This window comes from Amphibalanus amphitrite, unplaced genomic scaffold (assembly GCF_019059575.1).
Source record: "Amphibalanus amphitrite isolate SeventyFive unplaced genomic scaffold, NRLGWU_Aamphi_draft 000008F_arrow, whole genome shotgun sequence".
Lineage (NCBI taxonomy): Eukaryota > Metazoa > Arthropoda > Thecostraca > Balanomorpha > Balanidae > Amphibalanus > Amphibalanus amphitrite.
Genome location: NW_024881504.1, coordinates 257,528 through 282,375, shown reverse-complemented (window position 1 = coordinate 282,375; position 24,848 = coordinate 257,528). Strand labels below are relative to the sequence as shown.

General features: G+C 46.7%; 1 protein-coding gene across 1 annotated transcript; it reads right to left on the bottom strand.

Moving 5' to 3' along the window:
* Positions 1–5,167: 5,167 nt before the first annotated feature.
* Positions 5,168–8,474, bottom strand: LOC122379470 (uncharacterized protein K02A2.6-like). Its single transcript, XM_043361714.1, has 2 exons — positions 5,430–8,474; positions 5,168–5,284 (listed from the first exon to the last, which is right to left on the bottom strand). The coding sequence occupies exons 1-2, from the start codon at positions 8,472–8,474 to the stop codon at positions 5,168–5,170; spliced, it is 3,162 nt and encodes a 1,053-aa protein (XP_043217649.1).
* Positions 8,475–24,848: the final 16,374 nt, after the last annotated feature.

Here is a 24,848-nt window from a genome sequence, read left to right as displayed (position 1 = left end):
GATGTGTGCACCGAGTGTTTATGTGTCCATATTACATGAAATCATGATCTGAGAAGCTTTTACCAAAAATGCAGTAAAAAACTTCACGAAAATAAAATTCAGCTTGCCTAAAACGCAATTATTTTAGATGACCTAGGTTGACCTTGATCCTGACCTTGACATCTGTACATCGTCGAACAACATGTTCCATGAAAGGTGGGAGGTAAGACTGGCAAAAAAGGCCGAAATCAGGGTGTCAAAAGCTCACAAGGCCCATAGTCAACGCAAGATGTTGAGAATTGGTCATTTGGGTCATGACATGACCTGAAAAACAAGGTCATATCTCCGAAACCAAAAACCACAGAGACTTGAAATTTTCAATGGATATTAAAAGAGGATAGAGGAGCAGCTATACAAAAAATCAGGCCTCTAGCTAAAAAAATGTGGAATGCAGAGCAGAAAGACTACCTGTGGTGGTGGCAACCCCCCCCCCATGTGCGGGCGAGGGCTAGGTGCCGCCATCTGGGAGCACATGGCGGCACTGGTGGATGATGGGGACCGAAGTGTCCACCTCCAGTGGGTGCCGTCCCACTGTGAGCTGGAGGGAAATGAGCGGGTGGACGCTATCGCCAAGGAAGCCGACGCCCTTCCATAGCAGGAAGTCCCGGTTGACGTCCGCACAGTGTACCCCGTGCGGCGTCCCGGATGGCCAGAAAGGAGGCGATCAACAATTGGCCGGACGGCTGGTATAGGCGGCTGATGGACGGCCACCTACCCGCACCGCTGCCCAGCACTACTCCACGAGAGGTGGCGGTTGATGTGCACCAACTGCGCGCTGGTCACTGGTCGGGATCTGCGCAGTACATTTACAAGATCAGAGCGACTGGCAGAACTGATCTCGAGGCCCATGAGACCATACTGCCGGAGTAGACACTGGTAGTCTTCGATCAGGATGCCTCCACGGCCAATCTCACTTGACAGGACCGCTTTAATTATAGCATTGTTGCTGCACAGCAGTCTTTTATAGAACATAATCTTCCTATTAGCTATAATTAGCTATAATTATTGGATTAGAATGTAATTTAGGTAGCCACAAACTGCTTCTCGTTGGGGTTTATCTTCCGTATGACTTGAGACAAAACTTTGATCAATACGTGTACTATCTAGCTAAGCTCAAAGGAATCATCGATGATTTTGACTCACCCAATGTCTGCATTGTAGGCGACTTTAATGCTGACATCATCAAGCAATCTGACTTTGGAATTGAACTTGAATCATTCTCTCATGAGACAGACTTACGCATTGCTGATGTGTTGTTATTGCCCCAGAGTTCAATCACTCATACTAATGATGGCAGTTGCACAGAATCTTGGATTGACCACATAGTCTGTACAAAGAGTCTTTACTCTCTCGTTCGTGCTGTTAGGGTTGATGTGTCGATTATGAGTTCTGACCACTTCCCAGTGTGTTGTGATCTGGAAATCATGACCACCGATCCTATCCCGGATTCACACGAGGCTGCTGAATCTGATCCTAGGTGGGTAGTTGATTGGTCTTCTGTTGACGAACTTGGTCTGAACAACTTTGCTATGGCTGCGAGGGAGCAATTGTCTAATATTGATGTACCGTTTGAGGCTATATTCTGTGCTGCCACTGACTGTAGTGTAGCCCACAGAGAGGCTATCAATAGTTATTATGAAGCGATAATTGATGCTATTAAGAGTGCTACTCTTACTACTGTGGCCAAACGAGCGCATGGTAGCTGTAAGCGAACAATCCCAGGTTGGACCGAGTTTGTGGAGGAGAAACACACCTTGTTCGGTGATGTTTACTCCCTTTGGTCCCTGGTTGGAAAGCCCCGTCAGGGCTACATCTACAGCCAGTTGCGAATGGCTAGGTCACAATTCAAGTATGCGCTTCGTTTTTGTCTTAACCCTCGCCCCGTTGGGGGGGCCATTTTGGCCCCCCCTGTGGTTTTTCCTGAATAGGAAGAAAACGGCGGCGCGCAGCGCCGCCAAATTTTCAGTACCTTTCCGGGCATCAATTTGACACCTTCACACCAAAATTTCAAGTCTTAGGTCACCTTAGGTCAGGAGTTATTGAGGTCAAACTGAGGTCATGTTCGAGCAAAAATGAGCAAAAAACATGCAATCTTGAAACGCTCACCAAATCTACAGTTATCAAGCAATTTCAAAGTTCTTTATATGGTCTAATAGACAAAAAGCGGCGCTACAAAACTGCTATCTCGGATTTTCAAAATTTTGGGTTTTTGACCCAAAAAAAATCAAAAAATTGATTTTTTTAGAAAAACTAAAAAAAAATCCAAATTTTTTTTTCCGAATTTCGAAAAAAAACCGGAATATATGTGATAGTCCCTGCGCTCTTCTATATACATACCAAATTTCAGATCGATATCTCGTTTTTTGGCCAAGTTATAGCGAAAAAAAACTGTTCAAAAATGATGACGTCAAATTTTTGAACTCAATTTTTAGCGATTCTAGACCTTGTACGGCAAAACAAAGACCACCATTGAACTCCCCGTGACGAGCTGCATCGATTCGATACCCATTTTATGCAAAAATATCAACTTTGAAATTTGACTTTATTTGACCTGACCTTGACCTGACCTTGACCTGACCTTGACCAAAACGTGACCTAAGCTGGCCCCAAAGGATGCGTGACCCACATAATCGCATTTGTCATGTAAAATGGACCATAAAACATGTATCACACGACACTTTCATATTGTGACCCCCCAGTGACCTGACCTCAGTGACCTGACCTGGTATCAGTGACCTCAACTAGCAAAATATGTGTTTGAAGAACATTTCCCCATCGATGATTTTCAATGAAATGCATTTTACTCGATTTTACAACGCATTTCTTGAAATGCCTGTAAACGGTGAAAATTTGACCTTTGAACTGACCTGTGACGTCATCGGTTTGACCTAGGTCAATAAAATTGGGTCACAAGGTAGTTCCCTGATAGGGCTATCCAACACCGTTTGCCGCTTGTCGCTACGTTGCGTGGTTCTCGAGATCTTAGGGGGGGGCCAAAATGGCCCCCCCCCCAACGGGGCGCGTTGCTCGGCAGAGCCCAACGGGGCGCGGGTTAAGAATGAGAAAGAGCTGCGAGCAAAATCACTAGCTGATAAATTTGCTAAAAACCCGCGCGACTTAGCAACTTTTTGGAAAGAAGTTCGTAAGCTTAACGCTGATCCGCCACTGGCCCAGTCTATTGGAAGCGTCAGTGGAGAGAAAAATATAGCGAACATGTGGTAGGATCACTTTGCTGATATTCTGAATAGTGTTGATGGCGATGACTGTAAAGAAGGTGTTCTGAATCAGCTTCGTAATGATGGGGAAGGTGCTGATATGTTCTCGGTTCCTAAGGTTTTAGAATCGATCCATGAGCTGTCGTCAGGTCGCTCTCCAGGTTGTGACAGTCTATCTGCTGAACATTTTAAGTTTGCGGGTGTTCCATGTGCTACGCATCTATCGTTATGTTTCTCGATGATGGTGAAACATGGCGTCTTGACTCCTTCTTTGTCGAAGGTGATACTTCGCCCTATTGTGAAAGATCGGACAGGCAAATTGACTGATAAGGATAACTATAGGCCAATAGCCTTGGCCACGGTGAGCTCTAAAATACTGGAGCGGGTCATACTCACTCGATGTAAAGCAAGTCTTCTCACTAGCGATCATCAGTTTGGATTTAAGGAGGGCCACTCCACCGATATGGCTGTGTATGCGTTAAAAGAAATTGTGGACCACTATTTGCGCAATAGGAGTGCAGTCTTTGTCTGTTTTCTGGACGCTAGAAAGGCGTTTGATCGCGTGAACCATTGAACTCTATTTGATAAGCTGTTGAGTAGGGGAATGGATAATAGCGTTGTAAGGCTCCTCGTTCGGTGGCGAGACTCACAGAGGTATCATGTGCTTTGGGGTAAAACCCTCTCTGAGGAGTTCTCTGTGACGAATGGCGTAAGGCAAGGCGGGATACTCTCTCCGTACCTGTTTAATGCTTATACCGACCAGCTGTCAGAAAAATTGGACTTGAGTGGTGTAGGATGTCATTATCTGGGGACTATAAACCACCTATATTATGCGGATGACATGGTGCTCCTATCCCCTACGCCACAGGGTCTGCAAAAAATGGTTGACATTTGTGCTGACTATGCAGGGAATCATGATATTGTGTTCAATACCAAGAAATCAGTGTGTATGTCGATTCTGCCTCCACTGTTTCGAAATATGATCCTGCCTGATATTTTGCTGTGTGGAAATGTTCTAGCTTATGTTGATCAGTACAAATATCTTGGCTTCCATATCACCAGCAGCCCCAAGAAAACTGATGATCTGGAAATCCAATATCAGTATTGCAGTGTCTTTGCCTGTTCGGGTCGGTAGTCTGTGCACCCAGCAGAGCCGTCCGTTCAGCACACGGTGTATTACACAACTGCCAGCCCCCCGCTCGTAACTCGGGGTTGGCCGGCACACGCACAACCGTACGGCAGCGCCACCGCTAGGTGTCGTGCCGTACTGACACAGATGTCGCGCGAGTCACCATCGCGCCACAACACCACCCCCCACCGACTTTACATCTGCATCACCAGGCGATCTGGGGGTCGGCGCACCCGGGTCGATCGACGTAACGGTTCAGCTTCTCTTCTCTGACATCCGTCTTGTTTTCTTTCCTGCTCTTCGTTTCTTTCTTCCTCTCCGTCTGCTCTTCCATCTTGTCGTTTTCTCTGGTCATTTCCTCTCTGATCTTTCTGTTCTTGTCTCATCTCCCCTCCTTCTTGCTGATCTGTTCTTTCTCCCCCATCTTTTCTTTCTTCCCTTTCTTCGGGTTTTTCAGCTTGACGTTCTTCATGATCATCTCTTCTTTGAACTCTCTCTTCTTGTTTCTTGTCTGGGTTTCTTTCTGGGTGGTCTTCCCTTCCGTCCTCTTTCTCCCGTCCTCTCTCTTGGCTCTGATCCTCTCTCTCATGCTCTGTCTTCTCACCAGCGTGGATAAGCTGGTCTGCGTGTCGGCTCCATACGGCTACGCCAACGTCTACTTCGTACGATACTGGTCCTGTCTTTGCTAGTATCTTCCCTCGTTTCCACTTGGGGCCTGAGTAGCTTCTCGCCCACACTTCTTGACCTTCTTGGAAGAGGCGGTGGCGTCCACCAGCATCTTCGATCATCTTTTTTTGAGCACCTCTGGCTGTTGTTCTGTCATCCGGTCGGAGGAGGTCGAGCCGAGTCCGGATGTTCCGTCCGTATAGCATCTCTGCTGGGGTTTTGCCAGTAGCAGCCACTGGTGTAGAGCAATGATTCATCAGGAACCGGGCCAGTCGCTGCTCCACACTGCCTCCTTCTCCTTGATTGGCCCGTAGACCGTTCTTGACCGTTTGTACGGCTTTTTCGGCTGCACCATTGCTGCTTGGGTGAAACGGCGCTACTCGGATGTGCCTGATTCCGTTTTTCTTAGTGAACGTCGCAAACTCTTCCGACGTGAACTGTGTCCCGTTGTCTGTTACGATCTGTATGGGCAGACCGTGTCGGGCGAACATCTTCCTCAGCTCCTCGACAGTTCGTTCCGCAGTCGTCGACTTCATTGCCGTGACTTCGATCCATTTGGAGAAACTGTCTGATACGATCAGCAGCATCGTTCCCTGAAATGGACCGGCGAAGTCAACATGTATGCGCTCCCAGGGGCCTGAGGTCTGCTCCCATGGGTGCAGAGTCGACTTTGGTGGCGATGCTCTCTTCTCCGTACAGGCTGAACAGCTGCTGGCCAAATTCTCCAGCTCACGGTCCAAACCTGGCCACCACACATGTCGACGGGCCAGCTGCTTCATTTTGCTGCTCCCCATGTGTCCTGAGTGTATTTCTTGCAGCACTCTGTTCCTCAGTTTGGTCGGCACCACCAGTCTTCCTCCCCAGAGTACGCAGTCGCCCTCCGTGGACAACTCGTCCTGCCTCAGGTGGAACGGCTTCAGCGTAGGATCCACCGTTCCCGGCCATCCGGTGCGCACGTACTGGAGTACTCTCCCGAGTACTGGGTCCCGGCGAGTGTACACCTCCACTTCTCTTGCGTGCAGCGTGGGCCCCTCGTTCTCCGTGTTCAGTACCTGGGGGCACCATTCCTCTTCCTCCTCTTGTGTGACGATGCTCAAAGGCAGTCTCGACAGTGTGTCGGCGATTCCCATCGCATCTGTTCTGCGCAGCTCGACTTCATACGAATGCGCGGCCAGCTGTAGCGCATATCGCTGCATCCGTGCCGCAGCCAGGCTAGGCAGCTCACGGTGTGGGTTGAGAATCATGGACAGCGCTCTGTTATCAGTGACCAGACAGAAGCGGCGTCCATACAAGTACTGATGGAATTTCTTGATTCCAAAGGAAACGGCCAGGGCTTCCTTTTCCAGCACTGAGTACTTTTTCTCAGTTGCCGTCAGTGTTCTTGAGCTGTAGCACACTGGGCGCTCCAGTCCGTCAGACATGACGTGGACCAGTACTGCGCCTACTCCGACTGAGCTGGCATCAGTGATCAGTTTGATGGGCATCTGGGGATCGTACCTCATCAAAACTTTGTCACTGGACAGCACTCGTTGGATCTCTTCCACCGCTCTCTTGCATTCACGGCTCCACTTCCACTTCACCTCCTTCTTCAACAGGTTGTGGAGAGGCGCCAGAGTTGTTGCCATGTTCGGGATCAGTCTCTGGTAGTAGTTCAAACTACCGAGCAGTGTTCGCAGTTCACTGACGTCCTTGGTCTCTGGCATCTTCAGGAGAGCCTCGATCTTCTCCGGCACTGGCTTCAGGTCGGTCCCTGAGATCCGCCATCCCAGATACGTCACCTCCTTGAGGTTGAACTGGCACTTGCTCCTCTTCAGTCGCACTCCATGTTCGGCCAGTCTCGCCAGCACCTGGTCCAGCGACTTCAACATCTCCTCCTCTGTGCCTCCCATCACCAGTAGGTCATCCAAGTAGTTGACACATCCATCCAGTCCCTCCAAGATTCGGTCCATGGCTGATTGGAAGATGTCGCCACAGGCACTTATCCCGAACGGTAGCCTGTTCATGCGGAGGAGTCCCTTGTGTGTGTTGACAGTCGTCATGTTCTTCGACTCGTCGTCGAGCTCCATCTGCAAGTATGCATCCTTTAGATCTAGTTTGCAGAATCTCTTCCCTTTTATCCTCACGAACAGCTCTTCAGGTGTGGGTAGAGGGTGTTTCTGTACCATCAGCTGCGGATTGACTGTGATCCTGTAGTCGGCAGCTAGTCGAACACTTCCATCCGCCTTCGGCACAGGGACTAGCGGCGTTCCCCAGTCTGTGTTGATATTCCTGTCCACTTTCTCTGCCACACCTGCTCTCAGCCACCTGTCCAGCTCTGCGTCCACCTTCTGAAACAGAGCATGTGGGACTTGTCTCGCTTTCCGGAACACCGGTCTTGCATCTGGCTTCAGTGTCAGATGAGCTTTGATGCTGACACAGCCCAGTCCCTCTTCAAACACTTCCTTGTGTTTCTCCAGAACCACTTCCAGCGGCTCTTGTTCCATCATGTTGACTCCAACACATCCTGGTACTGTCACCCTCAGCGCCTGAATCCAGTCTCTTCCCATCAGGGCTCTCCTTCCAGTCATGTCAGCCACCACCAAGCACAGCTTCCTTGGCACTCCCTGCTCTGCGGAGACTTTCACATCTGCTTCACCGACTAGTGGAATCATGTGACCTGTGAAGGACTTCAGCTTCAGCTGTAATGGTCGGATGTCGAGACCAGGTACCATCATGTCCCGGCTCACAATTGACACTGGGGATCCTGTGTCAATCAGCATCTGCAGCTCACATCCATTGACCAGCACGGACACCTTGCTTCCCCTTTCCTGCAGGTCCTGCTTGTCACTGACTTCCCACAGGTTCAGGTGCATCTCTGTCTGTCCAGCTTCGACTGCATGAACTCTGCCGCCCTTTTGCTGTCTTGGCATCCTCGTCTTGCAGCATCGAGCAAAATGGCCCATACCACCACATTTTGCACACTTCTTTCCTCGTGCTGGGCACCGCGGACCACCAGCACTGTGTCCACGGAACTGACAGGCCGTGCAGGGCTTGTCCTCCTGTCCTCTGTTGTCCTTAATGTGAGTGGCTGGCCTGGTCTTCTGCATCAGATGCACATGCTGCTCTTCCTGGTGGCTCATGTTCTTCATCATGTTCGCAGTATGACCCTCTGGCTGTGATGACATTTCTTGTGTCACACGTCTGGTTTCCTCCCACACTCTTGCCATGGTCAGAACCTGCTGCAGAGAAAGGTTGTCACCCTTCTCCAGCGCTTGATGAAGCAGCTTCTCTTGTAGGCTGGGCTTACATCCAGCGATAGCTCGGTCACGCACTTCACTGTCTAATCCTGGGCCACTGAAGCCACATTTGCGTCCTTGAATCTTGAGACGGCTGACATACTGCTCAAACTTCTCATCCACCTTCATAGTCATCTTGTGGAACGTCATTCTCTCAGCAATCACATTTTTCTCTGGAGCTAAATAGCTTTTAAATCGTTGTACAGCCTCCTTGAAACAATCAGTCTCACCTGGCATCACCACGGGCTGCAGTGACTCAAAAATGCTTTGATAATCTGGCCCCATCATGTGCAGCAGGACAGCCTTCTTCCTTTCTGGGCTCGATATATCTGCTGCTATGAGATATATTTCGAGACTTCCGACCCACTTTTGAAAGTCATCACCAGCTACATATTCCTTAACACCCGGCAATCCAATTCCAGCCATGTTCTGCTCACTGTTCTTCTGTAATTCACTTTTGGCACCTTGCCAGACCGCTCTCCGTCCCTCTCTTGTAAACAACTTTCACTGACCTTGGCCGCCAAACCACAAAACAGCTGACTGGTCAGCTGATTTCCTCTGACCGCTCTCCCCAGTCGACCCGAGATCAGCTGTTTCGCCTCACGAACAGCTGACTCGTCAGCTGATTCCCGATCACCAGCCGACCCGCAATCAGCTGTTTCGCCACGTCCTCACCACCGCCCTGTCCACATGGCACACCGCAAAAACTCAATTATTTCCCGTCGCCGGTATTTCTTCTCTTGTGTGGCCTTCCCTGCATTCCACCGACAGGCACGTAAAATCCATCTCATCCTCGTCGCCACGTGCAGTGTCTTTGCCTGTTCGGGTCGGTAGTCTGTGCACCCAGCAGAGCCGTCCGTTCAGCACACGGTGTATTACACAACTGCCAGCCCCCCGCTCGTAACTCGGGGTTGGCCGGCACACGCACAACCGTACGGCAGCGCCACCGCTAGGTGTCGTGCCGTACTGACACAGATGTCGCGCGAGTCACCATCGCGCCACAACAAGTATCGTCTTCTTTGCTGTCGGGCAAACTCCCTGATCAGGAAATTTGCAATGTGCTCATATAATGTGAAACGGTACTTATACTCTATGTATTGTTCTAATGTACATGGTGTGCATCTGTGGCATTCTTATCGCTCTTCTGTGTCAAGGAAATTTACTGTTTGTTTCAACAATGCAGCTAGAATGTTCTTTGGTTATCATCGTTTCTGTAGTGCGTCCGACATGTTTGTGAATGAAAGAATTGATAACTTTATGGCGATGTATCGAAAGGCCGTCTATGGATTCATGACTCGCCTGAGCCAGACGGACAACTGAATCGTATCCTCCCTATATGAAAGTGATCTGGCATGTTATTCATCGATTCGGAGAGCGTGGTGCTCTGCCCTGTACAGTGGTACAATTTTGATGTGATGTGACTGGTACTGGACCTCGAGTCTGTCAAATACAGTTCTCTCTCTCTCTCTCTCTCTCTCTCTCTCTCTCTCTCTCTCTCTCTCTCTCTCTCTCTCTCTCTCTCTCTCTCTCTCTCTCTCTCTCTCTCTCTCTCTCTCTCTCTCTCTCTCTCTCTCTCTCTCTCTCTCTCTCTCTCTCTCTCTCTCTCTCTCTCTCTCTCTCTCTCTCTCTCTCTCTCTCTCTCTCTCTCTCTCTCTCTCTCTCTCTCTCTCTCCTCTCTCTCTCTCTCTCTCTCTCTCTCTCTCTCTCTCTCTCTCTCTTCTCTCTCTCTCTCTCTCTCTCTCTCTCTCTCTCTCTCTCTCTCTCTCTCTCTCTCTCTCTCTCTCTCTCTCTCTCTCTCTCTCTCTCTCTCTCTCTCTCTCTCTCTCTCTCTCTCTCTCTCTCTCTCTCTCTCTCTCTCTCTCTCTCTCTCTCTCTCTCTCTCTCTCTCTCTCTCTCTCTCTCTCTCTCTCTCTCTCTCTCTCTCTCTCTCTCTCTCTCTCTCTCTCTCTCTATAAGCATTGGACATGTAAGAATATTCAATGAGTAACAGAGAGGATGATTTCTATGGGATTTAGGAACACCGACCAGTTTTTTACACACGAGTGGTAAGCCGCACACAATGCACGATCATGTATGATCATACTCTGGCTTGCAGCTTGGAATAAAATAAATTTTGAAACAGGTTGACAGGTGAATATTGGCAAGAACACAGCCTTAATGTAATGACTTGTCGTATTTATTTCAAAGAGATGGCTTAGCAGGTTACGCAAGAATTTAGAAGGCAGATTACGAGGCACACGTAGTCTCAAGAGCCAGTGGAAAGAGATATTGAAGCTGACCCTTACAAAACGGGAAGAACAGCACTGCCATGAGCCAGTGTTCGTAGTAAGATCGACGCTTGTTATCACAGCTTCATGGATATTGGATTTCAAAATATAGGAAAGAAGAGAGAACGCAACGACATTACAGTTCCCACTAATGAAGACAAAACATGTCTCCGCAACGCCTACTCCTCACTCGTAATTACTTCGTAGCATGAATGTCTAATAAAAGTATCAGAAGCGTTTTGCATGTTAACCAGGAAATCTCTGACAAATGAGTGATGAATGTCAAGCAAAATACGACGTGGTAGGCAATTCACAATTTGTATAGGTATAGTGAGACCAAGTGGATGATTAATTTCGTTATATCTCTAAGTGCTTTGGCAAGGAGCATAATATTTAAGTAGTATGTTTTTTATCTCGACCTTCTCCTTGTTGATAGATAGCCAAATATTAACCCTATTCCTGGCGGGGGGGCCTCAGGAGCCCCCCCTGAGGTTTTTTGGTTATATCTCCCAAACGCATTAAGCTAGGAAGCTCAAATTTTCTGACTTTTCCTAAAAGGCTTCTACGCAACATGTCTGAAAATTTTGAGTTGATCTGACCTCAGGTCAGGTCACCAGAGGCGGTTTGGTGACGCTACCTCAGAAAAGTTTGCAATCACGCCAGAGCTAGAGTTTTTGACCGATCAATTTCTTCTCTTCAGGGTTTAGTTAGGGTACCAGTATGTACAATTTGTATATCTCGGAATTTTGATATCGGTGACCTAAGGTCAGGTCAATTTCGCGACCTCCCCATTATAAGTCAATGGGGGAAAAATCAACTCCCTGTTTTTACCACTAAAACGGGTCGGAATGGCCCCATATACCATACATGACTTCATATACGATCAACCTTCACTACCTTGAGGTCTGTTTTGCTGTTGGGCAGCTGTGAGGTCATGTGACGTCATCAAAGGTCACCAAAGGTTTTTTGGCCAATAACTCCGTACAGGAACAAGATACAGACGCGTGGATGGTCTCATTGTGTTCAGCTCGTCAAGACGCATCGAATGATATACATGATGACCTCGAGGTCACGTGACCTGAGGTCAACCTTTGACCTTGACCTTTCGAGGTCAACATATATATCATTCGATGCGGATTGACGAGAGGATCACGATGATGCCCTTAGTTTGTTCCTATCTTGACTAATTCGAAAGTTATTCGAGAAAAACTCTCCATATCTCATAGTGCCGCCATTTTGACTGTTTCGACCCCTGTGACGTCATCTTTGACCTGACCTGAAAATGACCTTTGTAAAAATTGTAGATCTTGGCCGTGCGTATCCGATGCCGTTTACCGCTTGTCGCTATCTTGCTTCGTTCTCGAGATCTCAGGGGGGGGGGGGCCGAATCGGCCCCCCCCCCCCCGCCAGTTTCTTGTCCCGGCGGAGCCCGCCAGGAATAGGGTTAAAAGACATAGGTTACATTTGCAGTCGGGCACAGCCCATCATCAGATGTATATTGTTCCAAATACAAGGAGAAGAATACAAGGTTCCAATTCAACAAGGAGAAGGTCGAGATAAAAAACAATACTACTTAGATTAATTTCGTTATTCGCCCATCGTGTGTTAAAGTCTAATGGCAATAATTTTCATTATACGCCCAAAGCTTTACCCATTTCCAGCCCCCTCCCCTCATCTTCGGTGCCCCTCCTTGATGTCGAAGCCAAAAGCGAACTCTTTCTCATAGATGCGTTGGTGCTCGGCGCCAAAAATTTACTATAGTCTGTTCCATATCAAGCTTGCAGTTGGAGTTATTGATTTCTTCGGTAGATCGCTCCTCCGCTCAAGAATTTGCGTCTTAAAATGTAAGAGCTGTATATACAGAAATCACGCACTGCTTTCAGCAGGGCACTTCGGCTGCAAACTTGAAACGGAACAGAGTATACCAGTATAACGCCTTTTGTGGCGACTAACGGAGCGAGCGAGAGGGTGAGCCTTGCACGTGCGAAATTGCGAGGGGGTACCTCCAGCTGACTTGTGCACGGCACCCTACTAGCCGGTCTTTAGCGATGTGCCAAATTTGAGCACAATCGGCCCAGTTGTTCTCGAGATCTGGAAGCGGCACCCTGCACGTGCGCCTGCAAAATGGGTCCCAACTAACTTTTGCACGGCACCCTACTAACCGGTCCCTAACAATGTACCAAATTTCAGCGCAATCGGTCCAGCCGTTCTCGAGATCTGGAATCGACCCCTGCACGTGCGCACGTGCAGCAGCACCCCAACTCTGGCACATGGATATGCAGTGCCTAGTGGGTGCCTACCTACATGCCAACTTTCAGCGCAATCGGCCAAGTAGTTACCGAGATATTGCAACAATTACAAAAGTGACACCTCTTCGTTTTGCACGTGGCACGTGCATAAGGGGTCACCCACATGCATCGGGAATAGTCCAATACTTGGTAGAAGGAATGAAGCTACCCTACAAAAATTACCGCGTGTAAATCGGTCAAGTGGTTGCTGAGATATATGTAAGCGTCGCAGAATCGTGACCACGGCCGGCCGGCCGCTCATACTCAGAAATTTCCGTTATTCTACGTAAGACTCCGCTCGCTTCGCTCGCTCCGTAATAATGAATTTAATTGCCCGGTCCAAATACTATACCAGTCGTTATATGGTCGCTTTTCCTCAAGGATGTTTTCAATGGATGTGCTCGCAGGCTCGCACATTCAATGCGAAAATTGCACTCATTTCATTCGTGCAATTTTCGAAAATAGCATCCTCACTTCGTTTGGACGCTATTTTCGATAAAATAATGTCCTCACTTCGTTCGGACATTATTTTAAAACACCCTTGGAAAATCGACCGAATAATGTCTGGTGTAGTGCTCGGACCGGGCAATTAAATATATATTATAATGGTCTCTCCTGTTCAATTGCTACTTTGTACCACTGAGGAAGGGCCACGCCCAAATATATAGGGTGATCCAAAAAATTTGGAACCCCTAACTTAAAATGTCTATAAGTCCGAAAGTCTTCATTTTATTGACAAATTGCGAACTCCATTAGAAAGAGAAAGAGCATTAAATTCTCAATAAAATCACGTCAAATTGGTGCATGTTTGTTGTAAAGCATTGGCACACTATTAGCTTTTGGAATGAGCGTCAGAAAACTGAGTGAAACGAAATCGTCCAATTTAACAATGCGCTGAAATCCGTTAGCACTCTATCTGTTGTCTTTTTGCGAATAACACCGCTTCCAAATTCAGTTTCATTTAATAAAAGTTAACACAGAAGCACACAGTAGAACAGATACACGCGTCCTAACTTCCGCTGTTCATCACAGCATGTGCTCAACGCGAGCTCCGGGGGCCGTCCCGCAGGCCTGCAGTTGCTTGGGGACAGCTCCGACTGCGCGGGCCAGCAGTCTCTGGGACAACTGGTCCCAGCAGGCTGTCAGCCTTTCCTTTCCTTACAATAGCACGTGAATGAGCTATTTTTATTGATGAACCTCCAACAAGCGACATGGTCAGAACAGCAAACCGCCAATCACCGATTTGCGCATAATGTTCAAAACCGTTTCACTGAGTTTCGTGACACAAATTTTATAGGGATATGTCTAGGGCAATATTTATAATAATAAGTAAGTATAATCAACTTGGTTTTATAGAGAAATGAACGCTCTTTCTAATGGTGTTCGAAATTTATCAATCAAGTGAACATTTCCTGACTGACAGACATTTAACCCGCGTGGGGCTGGGGGGGTAAATTTTACCCCCCCTCGCGAATTTTTGCAATATCTCAAAAACGGCGGCGCGCAGCGCCGCCAAACTTTCAGTACCTTTTCTTACATCAATTTCACACCTTCCCTGAAAATTTGAGCGAAATCCGTCGGAAAATTGTTGAGAAATTGACGTTTTAGTGACGTCATGTTCGCCATTTTCGCCTCAAAAACGGCAAAAGTTCAAACGCCGCTAACATCTTCATTTTTAAAGGAATCAAGACGTAACAAAAAAGGATATACGTAATTTTACATTGGCTATCAAATGGCTATCTCGGTTTTTGAAAATTTTGGATTTTAGCCCAAATTTTTTCAAAAAACTGACTTTTTTGGGAAAATAGCTATAAAATCCAAAATTTTGAGTGTATCGAAAAACCGGAATACATGTCAGAGAAGTGGTCTATGTGCACCTACATACCAAGTTTTAGAAGAATCGGTTCAAAAATGTGGGAGTTATTCAATATTGTATGACGTCACGACACACAAAATTTTTGAAAAATGACTTTTTTGGAAGTTCTAGACCTCGTACGGAAACAAAAGTAGAACCATTCGATTCGCCGTGAAAAACTGCATCAGATAGACACCTTTTTAGGCCTTAACAACCAACTTCAAAATTTGACCTCACTTGACCTGACCTTGACCTGACCTCGACCTGAAATTCATCCAGAGATGGTCCATGTCACTTATTGAGTGTGCCTATTGAATTCTATGAGTAAAATGACCCATAAAACATGTGTCGCACATGCCCTTTTCTATATTTTGTTTTTGGTGACCTGACCTGACCTGACCTGACCTTGACCTTGACCTCTGAATGATATTGTATGCAACGAATATTGTCTTGGTAGCCTAAGAACACGTTTTGGGCGATCAGTCTCAGTCCATGACTCCATTCTTCGGCAACTACGGTGCAAGGCCGATACTGTAGGAACTTGCAATTTGTACCCTTGACCTGACCTTTACCTTGACCTCAAACTTAAAATTAAGTACATGTTTTTAGTTGTTCGTGATGAGATCTTTCGATTGGCGTTTGAATTTTCCAAATCGGACCATTAGTTCGGGAGATAACAGGGGGGGGGGGTAAAATTTACCCCCCCCCCAGCCCCGCGCGTTCGGCTGGAGACCCCAGCCCCGCGCGGGTTAAAGTTAGGGGTTCCCATCTTTTTTTTTATCACCCTGTACTGGTTTATTGTTTTCATTCTTCTAGAAATGAGCAACACTCAACAGGCTATTTATTATCCTTTTTATTACCCTCGAGATCATCAATTTTACATATAACCTAAAAAAATTCATGACCAACCCAACTGACCTTTGACCTGTGACATATTTTTCGAGACCATGTTTGGCCGGAATCGCGATTCGGCGTATGTCGGCTCGCATTATCCGCGTGTTTCCAGTCTTTTTGTGGGTTTGAACGCTCAGACATGTGAAATAATGTTGGTGCCATGCATTATGTTGGGTGTCAAGGTCACGTGAAGGTCAGGTCGAGGTCTACGTAGGTCAAGGTCAATACTACCTTTTTTGCCCTTTGATTACCTTGGTCATTTTTTCAAGTTTTACTTGTCTCTAGCCCTCGCCGGCACAGGCCATTTTGCGTCCTTCGACGGCACATGGGGGGGGAGTACGACCCCCCTCGCGTTTGGCCCCTGATCGAGCTAGAGCTTTGCGGGGAAAAACGAGCGTGTTGCCCGTCACGAGAGGAAGCCGATAATACCCAATTTTAAGGTCGTAGGTCATCGGGTGACCTTCCAGGTCAGGTCAATGACCCGGAAACCGGAAAAATCGGGACCTGTTAAAAAGTCGTAAAGTGTGGCTGCTATGTGGTTTTCCAGGGTGCTGATCACGAATATCGTGTGAGTTTTGATGAAAGATGATGTCTTTTACCCGCGACCGCCCCCTCCGTTTTTCTTTACAGAGGTGAAAAAAATGTCTACGCTGTCTCCAACTGTATAAGCTGGCATACTGGCTCTGTCTCCAGGCAAATTGTAAACTTTTTTGGCTGAGCAGCACACGAAACCCTTATTTATACAGCCTTTACAATTTTCTGGCTTTGAAAGACACTCAATCAAGTTCTGTTAGATAAAAGGTGAAGTATTTTCAAGAGCTGAAAAAGAATCAAAAAGTGGAAGCAGAATATTTTGGATTTTAGAGTTGCTTTTGGGGGAGTGTTCCTTTTATACCTTCAAAAACTTTCTGCCATCCTTCTGCCATCTGGACCCAACAATACCCATTGGAAGACTGGTTGTGTTTATGCTGTGTTCCCATGCTTTTGAACCGCAGTTATCACGAATGCCGCGAACAAATGCGAAGGGTGTATTTGTTTCTAGGATAGACTAATGGCTAGCCTTTATGCTTTAATCGCGAGGTCAACTCAAAACGATTGAACAGATGGTTTACCAATGCTTATGGAGCTTGTGTCAGACGAGACAAAATCAGCTAAGCCCTGCGTCAGTCGTCCTGGACCAACCGTTCGATTACGGACGGTCCGCGAGGCGTTCGCATTGGGGTCCGCCTGATAAAAGACGCCGTTGTACCATTTTATGGCACACAGATGTTACGGTCGGTCCTTGGGCAATGGGCAGCAGTGTGGAGGCTGTGAGGGGATCGGCTAGACGTGTGTGCTGGTGGCTGCTCTCCTTCATCTACACAAAGGCAAGGTAATTGAAATTTTCAACTTAATTTGCTGTTAAATCAGCAATGCTTATGAATACAATGGGTGTTATTTTCCTAAAATAAAAGCCGGACGCAAGTATCAGCTTTCGAAAGGACTATCCCTTCTAGGAGGTCGGCACTTCAAACAAATCGTAAGAATTACCTACGAACAAATTTAGGTTAGCAGGGCGTTCAATCATTTCTATGTATACCTAAAACAGACAAAAAAGCAGGCTAGCACTGCATTTGTGGGCATCATTACCGGGTGTCATTCCAAAACAGAGGGCTAGTCAATGAGCAACACGCAAATGCCTTAATTTGCCTACCAACTCTCCAATTAAAAGCAAGTTATATTTGGGTAACGTCGCGCCTGCCTTAAAATGACTCGCGGATACTCCAGGCAAATTATTTATACCAACCTTGTTTATAAAGTGCAATGCTGCCCGTCGTTCCCGGATACCCCTCCCCACCCCTGCCGCCCGCTTCCCGGCCCGTCCGCCACGGCCGGGCCAAGCCGGCCCGTGGCCTCGGGATCCGCCGACCTTCAGTGTAGGTGGCGCTACTGCCAACTGCCGGACCAGGGCCCTACCAGCCGCCATGGCCACCGTTGGCAGGTCGAGAAATGCAGAACTGCAAGGGACTGATTTGGCTACTTGGAATGAAGTCATGCATTGATAATGAAAACGTCATCTGGCATATCCCTACTATTTTAAAGCTATAATTACCTTTCAATAAATGCTCCTCTGCCATGCAGAAATCTAAGGCATGGGAATAAGCCAATGAAAATAGCAGATTTACATTGATATAAGCACCAATGAAGACTTGGATTGTTTTGAATCATTGAGATGCATGCACATATTTAGACTGATCTCTGGCCTTACCTGATAGTGTCAGCAAGATGGGTGCTTTGATATAGACCACCAAGATTTAATATTTGTAAAATCAAAATGATGACTTTGGAGTATTTGCTCTTCACTTCCAACAGGAAGTCCATAAATGGTTCAATAATATAGATAAATGTTTGTTGCAAAATGCAAATGCTTGCATTGAGACTGTGCACCTCAATCTGCAAATATCAAACCATGTGGTTTGTAAAATGGGTACATAGAAACAAGTTTTACACATCATGGGCTGATGCTAGGAGTTAGGACCAGCTAGGATAAGAAACAAGATCAAGCTTGAATAAAACTTCTAATGAATACTTAATCTAAAATTCTTGAAATTCAAAGAGAAGTGCAATCAGCAACAGAAACTTCAGGTTTGTCGTTTCCTTTTGAAGTTGAAGTATTTGTAGGATAAAATGCAATCAATGTACCTATTGTACCACCTAATATGCATTCCTAATCAGTCAATCAGAACTGAACTTTGAACTGAAATATAAAACAAATGAAAGGAAAACGACTGTTTCTGCATCAACTATAAAATAAAAATAATTCACAAGGGATTTTGTACAATAGGTATATGTTACTTTGTTTGAAAAGTTCGATATTTCCTCTGTACCTATTGATTCCTCAACTTTGATAATTATTCCCCAACCTCAACCATTGTCTTATTTTAGTCTTACCTAGGTAGATCCAACCAAGATCCAACCACTCTCTTTCGTCACTTCAAGCACACTTCACTGTCGCTACTATCCCAACGGTATTTTCAGAAGCTGCGCCGCGTTGTCACAAGTGCGCAAGGTTTGTGCTAGCGTTTTCGCTACTGAAATTTTTTCGTGTCTCCGGAGACAGCCGTAAGGTCTAGTTTCGCGGCAAGCGTCAAAGAGAATCGTCTTTATGGATTCCGGCCGACTCTAGGAGTCATCACCTTCTCACCACCTTCTGTCTCCGGTGTCTCCGGGGCAGCCTATGTATACTGTATAGTGTATAGTGCTATGAGCTATGGAGTATGAAGTTCTCGTAGTGAACTAAGACTCAATATGATTGATATTTTTTGCGTGCATTAAAGAAAAACGAGAAGAATTTGACGACAACAATGAAAAGAGATTATTAGATATCTTAAAGTGGTTGTGTCTCCGACGACCTTCCTTTATTGAATTGATTCTGTCTCCAACACCGGTTGGAGAGTTGACACATTTTTTCACCTCTGTTTCTTTAATAACTCATGAACCGCTTACGCTATTAACCCGGCAGTTGCTCGGGTATTTCGCCACCCACCGTTTGCTGGGGGGGGGGGCGTTAAACGCCCCCAGCCGATAACTCGAGAACCAATAGGCGCAGCGAAACGCACGAGGCGGCAAACGAAAGAACGCGACGAGACGCTTCAGATGAGTACTTTAAAGTTAAATTTTGAGGTCACAGGTCGGGTCAAGGTCAGGTCAAACACCTGAAATCGGGCTTTCAGTAGCATGGACTTCAGGACTTCGCAATGGGCGCCTCTCGTCATAAACTCTGTCAAAACGGTGCACAATCCATCATATAAGGCCTACAAGAGTGTCAGTTCCATGTAGGGGTCAGTCAAGCATAGGTCAGGGTCAAGGTCAGGTTAACCGGGTAGGCACATATCCCCGAAAATCAAAACTGATATTCGCAGCCTCTGACACATGTTTTATAAGTAATTTGGGGCGTAGAACACGATGGTGACATTCATTTTATCATATGTGTACATGTTTGGCTGAAAAAGTTAAATTTAAGAAATACATGTATGTGAAGGGGTGCGTATTATTTAGGCCAGGGTTCATAATGTCCAGGGCACAATGTGTCCAGTGCTCGAATTGGCCAGTGCCTTGAATTGGCCAGTGTTCACATTGTCCAGGGATTACATGGTCCAAAAGTGGCCAACTGGCTGTAGATAGGGTAAATTCAAAGAGGCCAGGGTTCATAATGTCCAGGGCACGATGTGTCCAGTGTTCAAAATGGCCAGGGTTCATAATGTCCAGGGCACGATGTGTCCAGTGTTCGAAATGGCCAGGGTTCATAATGTCCAGGGCACGATGTGTCCAGTGTTCAAAATGGCCAGTGCCTTGAATGGGCCAGAGTTCATAGTGTCCAGGGATTACATAGTCAACCCAACCTAACCTAACCTAACCTAACCTAACCTAACCTAACCTAACCTAAGGTAATGATGTTTGCCTACCAGGGATAAGGAAATAGTTTCTCGCATGAATAGATTGCAAGCAATAGTAAATCAAATATTTTTAGGTTAAGTGGTTATGCACCAGGCTTCAGGCCTTCGGCCTGAAGCCAGATACATAACCACTTAACCTAAAAATATTTGATTTACTATTGCCTGTAATCTCTCCTAAGGCATTGCCTTCGGCACTGCACTGCTTTGCATTGAGCTGATTCCGTGTTTTTTACATAATGACGTCACTTTCAGTGACTATGTAATCCCTGGACATTATGAACTCTGGCCCATTCAAGGCACTGGCCATTTTGAACACTGGACACATCGTGCCCTGGACATTATGAACCCTGGCCATTTCGAATACTGGACACATCGTGCCCTGGTCATTATGAACCCTGGCCATTTTGAACACTGGACACATCGTGCCCTGGACATTATGAACCCTGGCCTCTTTGAATATACCGTATCTGCAGCCAGTTGGCCACATTTGGACCATGCAATCCCTGGACATTATGAACTCTGGCCCATTCAAGGCACTGGCCATTTTGACACTGGGCATATCGTACCCTGGACATTATGAACCCTGGCCAGAATGAATGCTCCCCCAGATAGGGTAAATTCAAAGAGGCCAGGGTTCATAATGTCCAGGGCACGATGTGTGCAGTGTTCAAAATGGCCAGGGTTCATAATGTCCAGGGCACGATGTGTCCAGTGTTCGAAATGGCCAGGGTTCATAATGTCCAGGGCACGATGTGTCCAGTGTTCAAAATGGCCAGTGCCTTGAATGGACCAGAGTTCATAGTGTCCAGGGATTACATAGTCAACCCAACCCAACCAAACCAAACCTAACCTAACCTAACCTAACCTAACCTAACCTAACCTAACCTAACCTAACCTAACCTAACCTAACCTAACCTAACCTAACCTAACCTAACCTAACCTAACCTAACCTAACCTAACCTAAGGTAATGATGTTTGCCTACCAGGGATAAGGAAATAGTTTCTCGCATGAATAGATTGCCTGTAATCTCTCCTAAGGCATTGCCTTCGGCACTGCACTGCTTTGCATTGAGCTGATTCCGTGTTTTTTTTTACATAATGACGTCACTTTCAGTGACTATGTAATCCCTGGACATTATGAACTCTGGCCCATTCAAGGCACTGGCCATTTTGAACACTGGACACATCGTGCCCTGGACATTATGAACCCTGGCCATTTCGAATACTGGACACATCGTGCCCTGGACATTATGAGCCCTGGCCATTTTGAACACTGGACACATCGTGCCCTGGACCTTATGAACCCTGGCCTCTTTGAATATACCCTATCTGCAGCCAGTTGGCCACATTTAATTAAACCATGCAATCCCTGGACATTATGAACTCTGGCCCATTCAAGGCACTGGCCATTTTGACACTGGGCATAGCGTACCCTGGACATTATGAACCCTGGCCAGAATGAATGCTCCCCGTCGTGAAGTAGTCACGAGAAATTGCCAAGATTCAGTTCAAGATTTTGGAAAATGCGGAACGATAATCAATAATCGAAGATAGCCATTTGATTGTTCATGGTATTGGTAGTCTACTGGCCTTTACGGCATGTCTGTATGTCTATTCTGTGATTTTATATGAATTTTTGAACATATACCGTTTTTGGTCGAAAACCCAGAAATCATGACGTCACTAAAACCTAGATATCTCAAAAATTTCCGACCGATTTTCTTTTGAAATTTTGTCACAATAAACGTCAATCAATTTCCTACAGGTACCCAAAATTTGGCGCGCCTGCGGCGCGCCGTTTTTATGCTATGGCCCGGCGAAAAAAGTGGGGGCGTTTTTAGCCCCCCCCAGCAACTCGCGGGTTAACTTAAAACTTGGCATAGCTTCTCTCCCATCAATTTGACGTCTCCTGCAGAGGTCGACAAAATTCATGGAGTTTCTCCGACTACCTGCCAATTTTCTCCAGGCTTTTCTTCGCGATTGTGAGAAATGATGAATTTTGATACCTATCCACGCAACCCAAAACACTGGTATACGGCAGTCATAAGCTCTTGTTACACTGCCAAATTTTGGTACACGAATGGTGCACGAATATGCAGGTCATCCTATGTCGCGGACCGATTCGGGATCTTTCTTCCCCGGTCTTGGCATTTCGCAGACCATTCGGTGTCCACCGCGCGACTTTTACCCCGCGCACCGACGGGGTGGGCGGATATCCGCCCCCCCCCCCTGAGTTTTTTCGCGGATAGCGGGAAAACCGCGGCGCTTAGCGCCGCGAAATTTGGCACGACTATTCTCTCATCAATTTTACACATGCTGTGCAAGTTTGAACCTCCTAACGTTTAAGGTCAGGTCACCAGGTCACCCCCTGTGCTGGCGAGGGCTAGGGTAGTTTTTGGTGCTGATTTCGAATTTAACCCGCGCCCAAGTGTGTGGGGGGGGGTGTTTGAACACCCTCCCTTACGGTTTTTCGCAGATATCTCGAAAAGGGCGGCGCGGAGCGCCGCCGTTTTTGGTACACCTTATCCCGCGCCCTGCTGGGGGGGGGGGGGGGTGTTTGAACACCCCCCTTGTGGTTTTTCGCGAATATCTCAAAAACGGCGGCGCGATCATACATCAATTCTACACATGTTGTAAAAATTTCAGACCAAGGACATTCAAGGTCAGGTCACCAGGTCACTTGAAGTGACCTCACCTCATAAAAAGTTTCAATGTCTGTCATAGCTACACCGAGTGACCGATCGCTTTGAAACTTTCAGCGATTGCTAAGAGCAATAGCATGTACAAAATATATATCTCAGAATTTTGATATCGATGACCTAAGGGCAGCTCAATTTTGCGACCTCCAAATTATAAGTCAATGGGATAAAATTGAAATGCGCCTCTTTTGGACAAAAGACATTATAAACACTCCCAAACACCGAATTACAAGTGGTTTAGACACACTGAACATGAAAATGGTGTCCGTGACCCTTGTTTATGCCCTGAGGTCATCTAAGGTCACGAATGGTATTTAACAGTTTTTCGCAAATAACTTTTGATAGAGGCATGCTAGAGCGATGAAAACGCCTTAGATGTGTTCAGCTTGACGATACGGATCGACTGATATGCAACATGACCCTTTCCGGTCAGGTCATGACCTTGACCTGAGGTCAAATTTTCAAGTTGACCTTTCAAGGTCAACTTATAGTTTATTCGATGCGTCTTGATGAGAGGAACACAATGCCGGTAAAAGTAAGCTCGTACAATGCTTGGGTCAAAAGTTATTGCAGAAAAACTGTTTCCGAAAAAATCGGCTATTTTTTGCAGTTTTTGCCCCCTGCAGGCAAAACCGTTGACGTTAGGTCAAATCTGAGAGAATTACTCAGAAAGGGCTTTAATAGGGGTATCGAATGCGCTTTTCCGCGACGCTGTAGCTCTATTGGTTCTCGAGTTATGCGTTGGCTTCTTGGAAATTTTCGACATTCGACCTGGAAATCGGCGAAATTTTGCCTTCAATGACCTCTAGTGACCTGACCTTTGACCTGACCAAAAAATTGACCGAGGTGATTTCGTCATTGTTTTTGACGCTCTTTCGAACGCCGCCTTCCGCGTATCGCTACGTGGCCCAGGAGCCGAATTACAAGGGGGGGGTGTTCAAACACCCCCCCCCCCAGCAGGGCGTAGAAATTCAGGACCCCCAGCCGGGCGTGGGTTATCATACATCAATTCTACACATGTTGTGAAAATTTCAGACCAAGGTCATTCAAGGTCAGGTCACCAGGTCACTTGAAGTGACCTCACCTCATAAAAAGTTTCAATGTCTGCCATAGCTACACCGAGTGACGGATCACTTTGAAACTTTCAGCGATTGATGAGGGTAACAGTATCTATAAAATGTATATCTCGGAATTTTGATATCGGTGACCTAAGGTCAGGTCAATTTTGCGGCCTCTCCATTATAAGTCAATGGGAGAAAATTGAAAAGCGTCTGTTTTGCACGAACGCTATTCTAGACACTCTCAAACGTCGAAATGTAGGTAAAATTGACACACTGAACCGGAAAATGGCAACTGTGACCCCTCGTTATGTCCCCGAGGTCATCTCAGGTCACGAACAGAATCTAACAATTTTTCGCTAATAACTTCTGATAGAGTTGTGCTAGAGCGCTGAAAACGCCTTAGATGTGTTCGTCTCGACGTTGCGGATCGACTGATATGCAACATGACCTTTTCCGGTCAGGTCATGACCTTGACCTGAGGTCAAATTTTTAAGTTGACTTTTCAAGGTCAACTTATAGTTCATTCGACGCGTCTCGACAAGAGGAACACGATGCTGGTAAAAGTAATGTCATGGCTCTTTTGAGTCAAACGTTATCGCCGAAAAACCGATTTTCGTAAAAACGGCTATTTTTGGAGTTTTTGCCCTCTGGAACAACCATTTGAACATTTACGGAGTAGTTCTGGTGCCTTCGTACCATGTTACGAAGCTGTCAGTAGTAGGTGACACCTACTATGGATGGCCGACAGGTTGACCTGACCCGACCTGACCCGACCTGGCCTAAATGCATGAAGCCATCGTCTGTGATCAAAACTAATATGAAATTCGTGATCAGCACCCCAAAATACCGCGTAACACTCTAACTTTACGAAGTTTCAAGAGGTCTCGCTTTCCCATTTTTAGTTGGGTCATAAACCTGCGCCCCGCTGGGGGGGGGGGGTAGAATCTGCCCCCTCCCGTTTTTCGCCAAAAACGTCTAAACGCGTTACGCCAGCGACGTCAAACTTTCAGTACCTTATCATACA

What these genes read in the sequence shown, in the direction of transcription:
- LOC122379470 (XM_043361714.1), bottom strand. Translation starts at nt 8,474, where the DNA reads ATGACGTTCCACAAGATGACTATGAAGGTGGATGAGAAGTTTGAGCAG. An exon ending in ACGGAATCAGGCACATCCGA is followed by an intron (nt 5,285 to 5,429) that starts GTAGCGCCGTTT and finishes GCTCTACACCAG; the next exon opens with TGGCTGCTACTGGCAAAACC.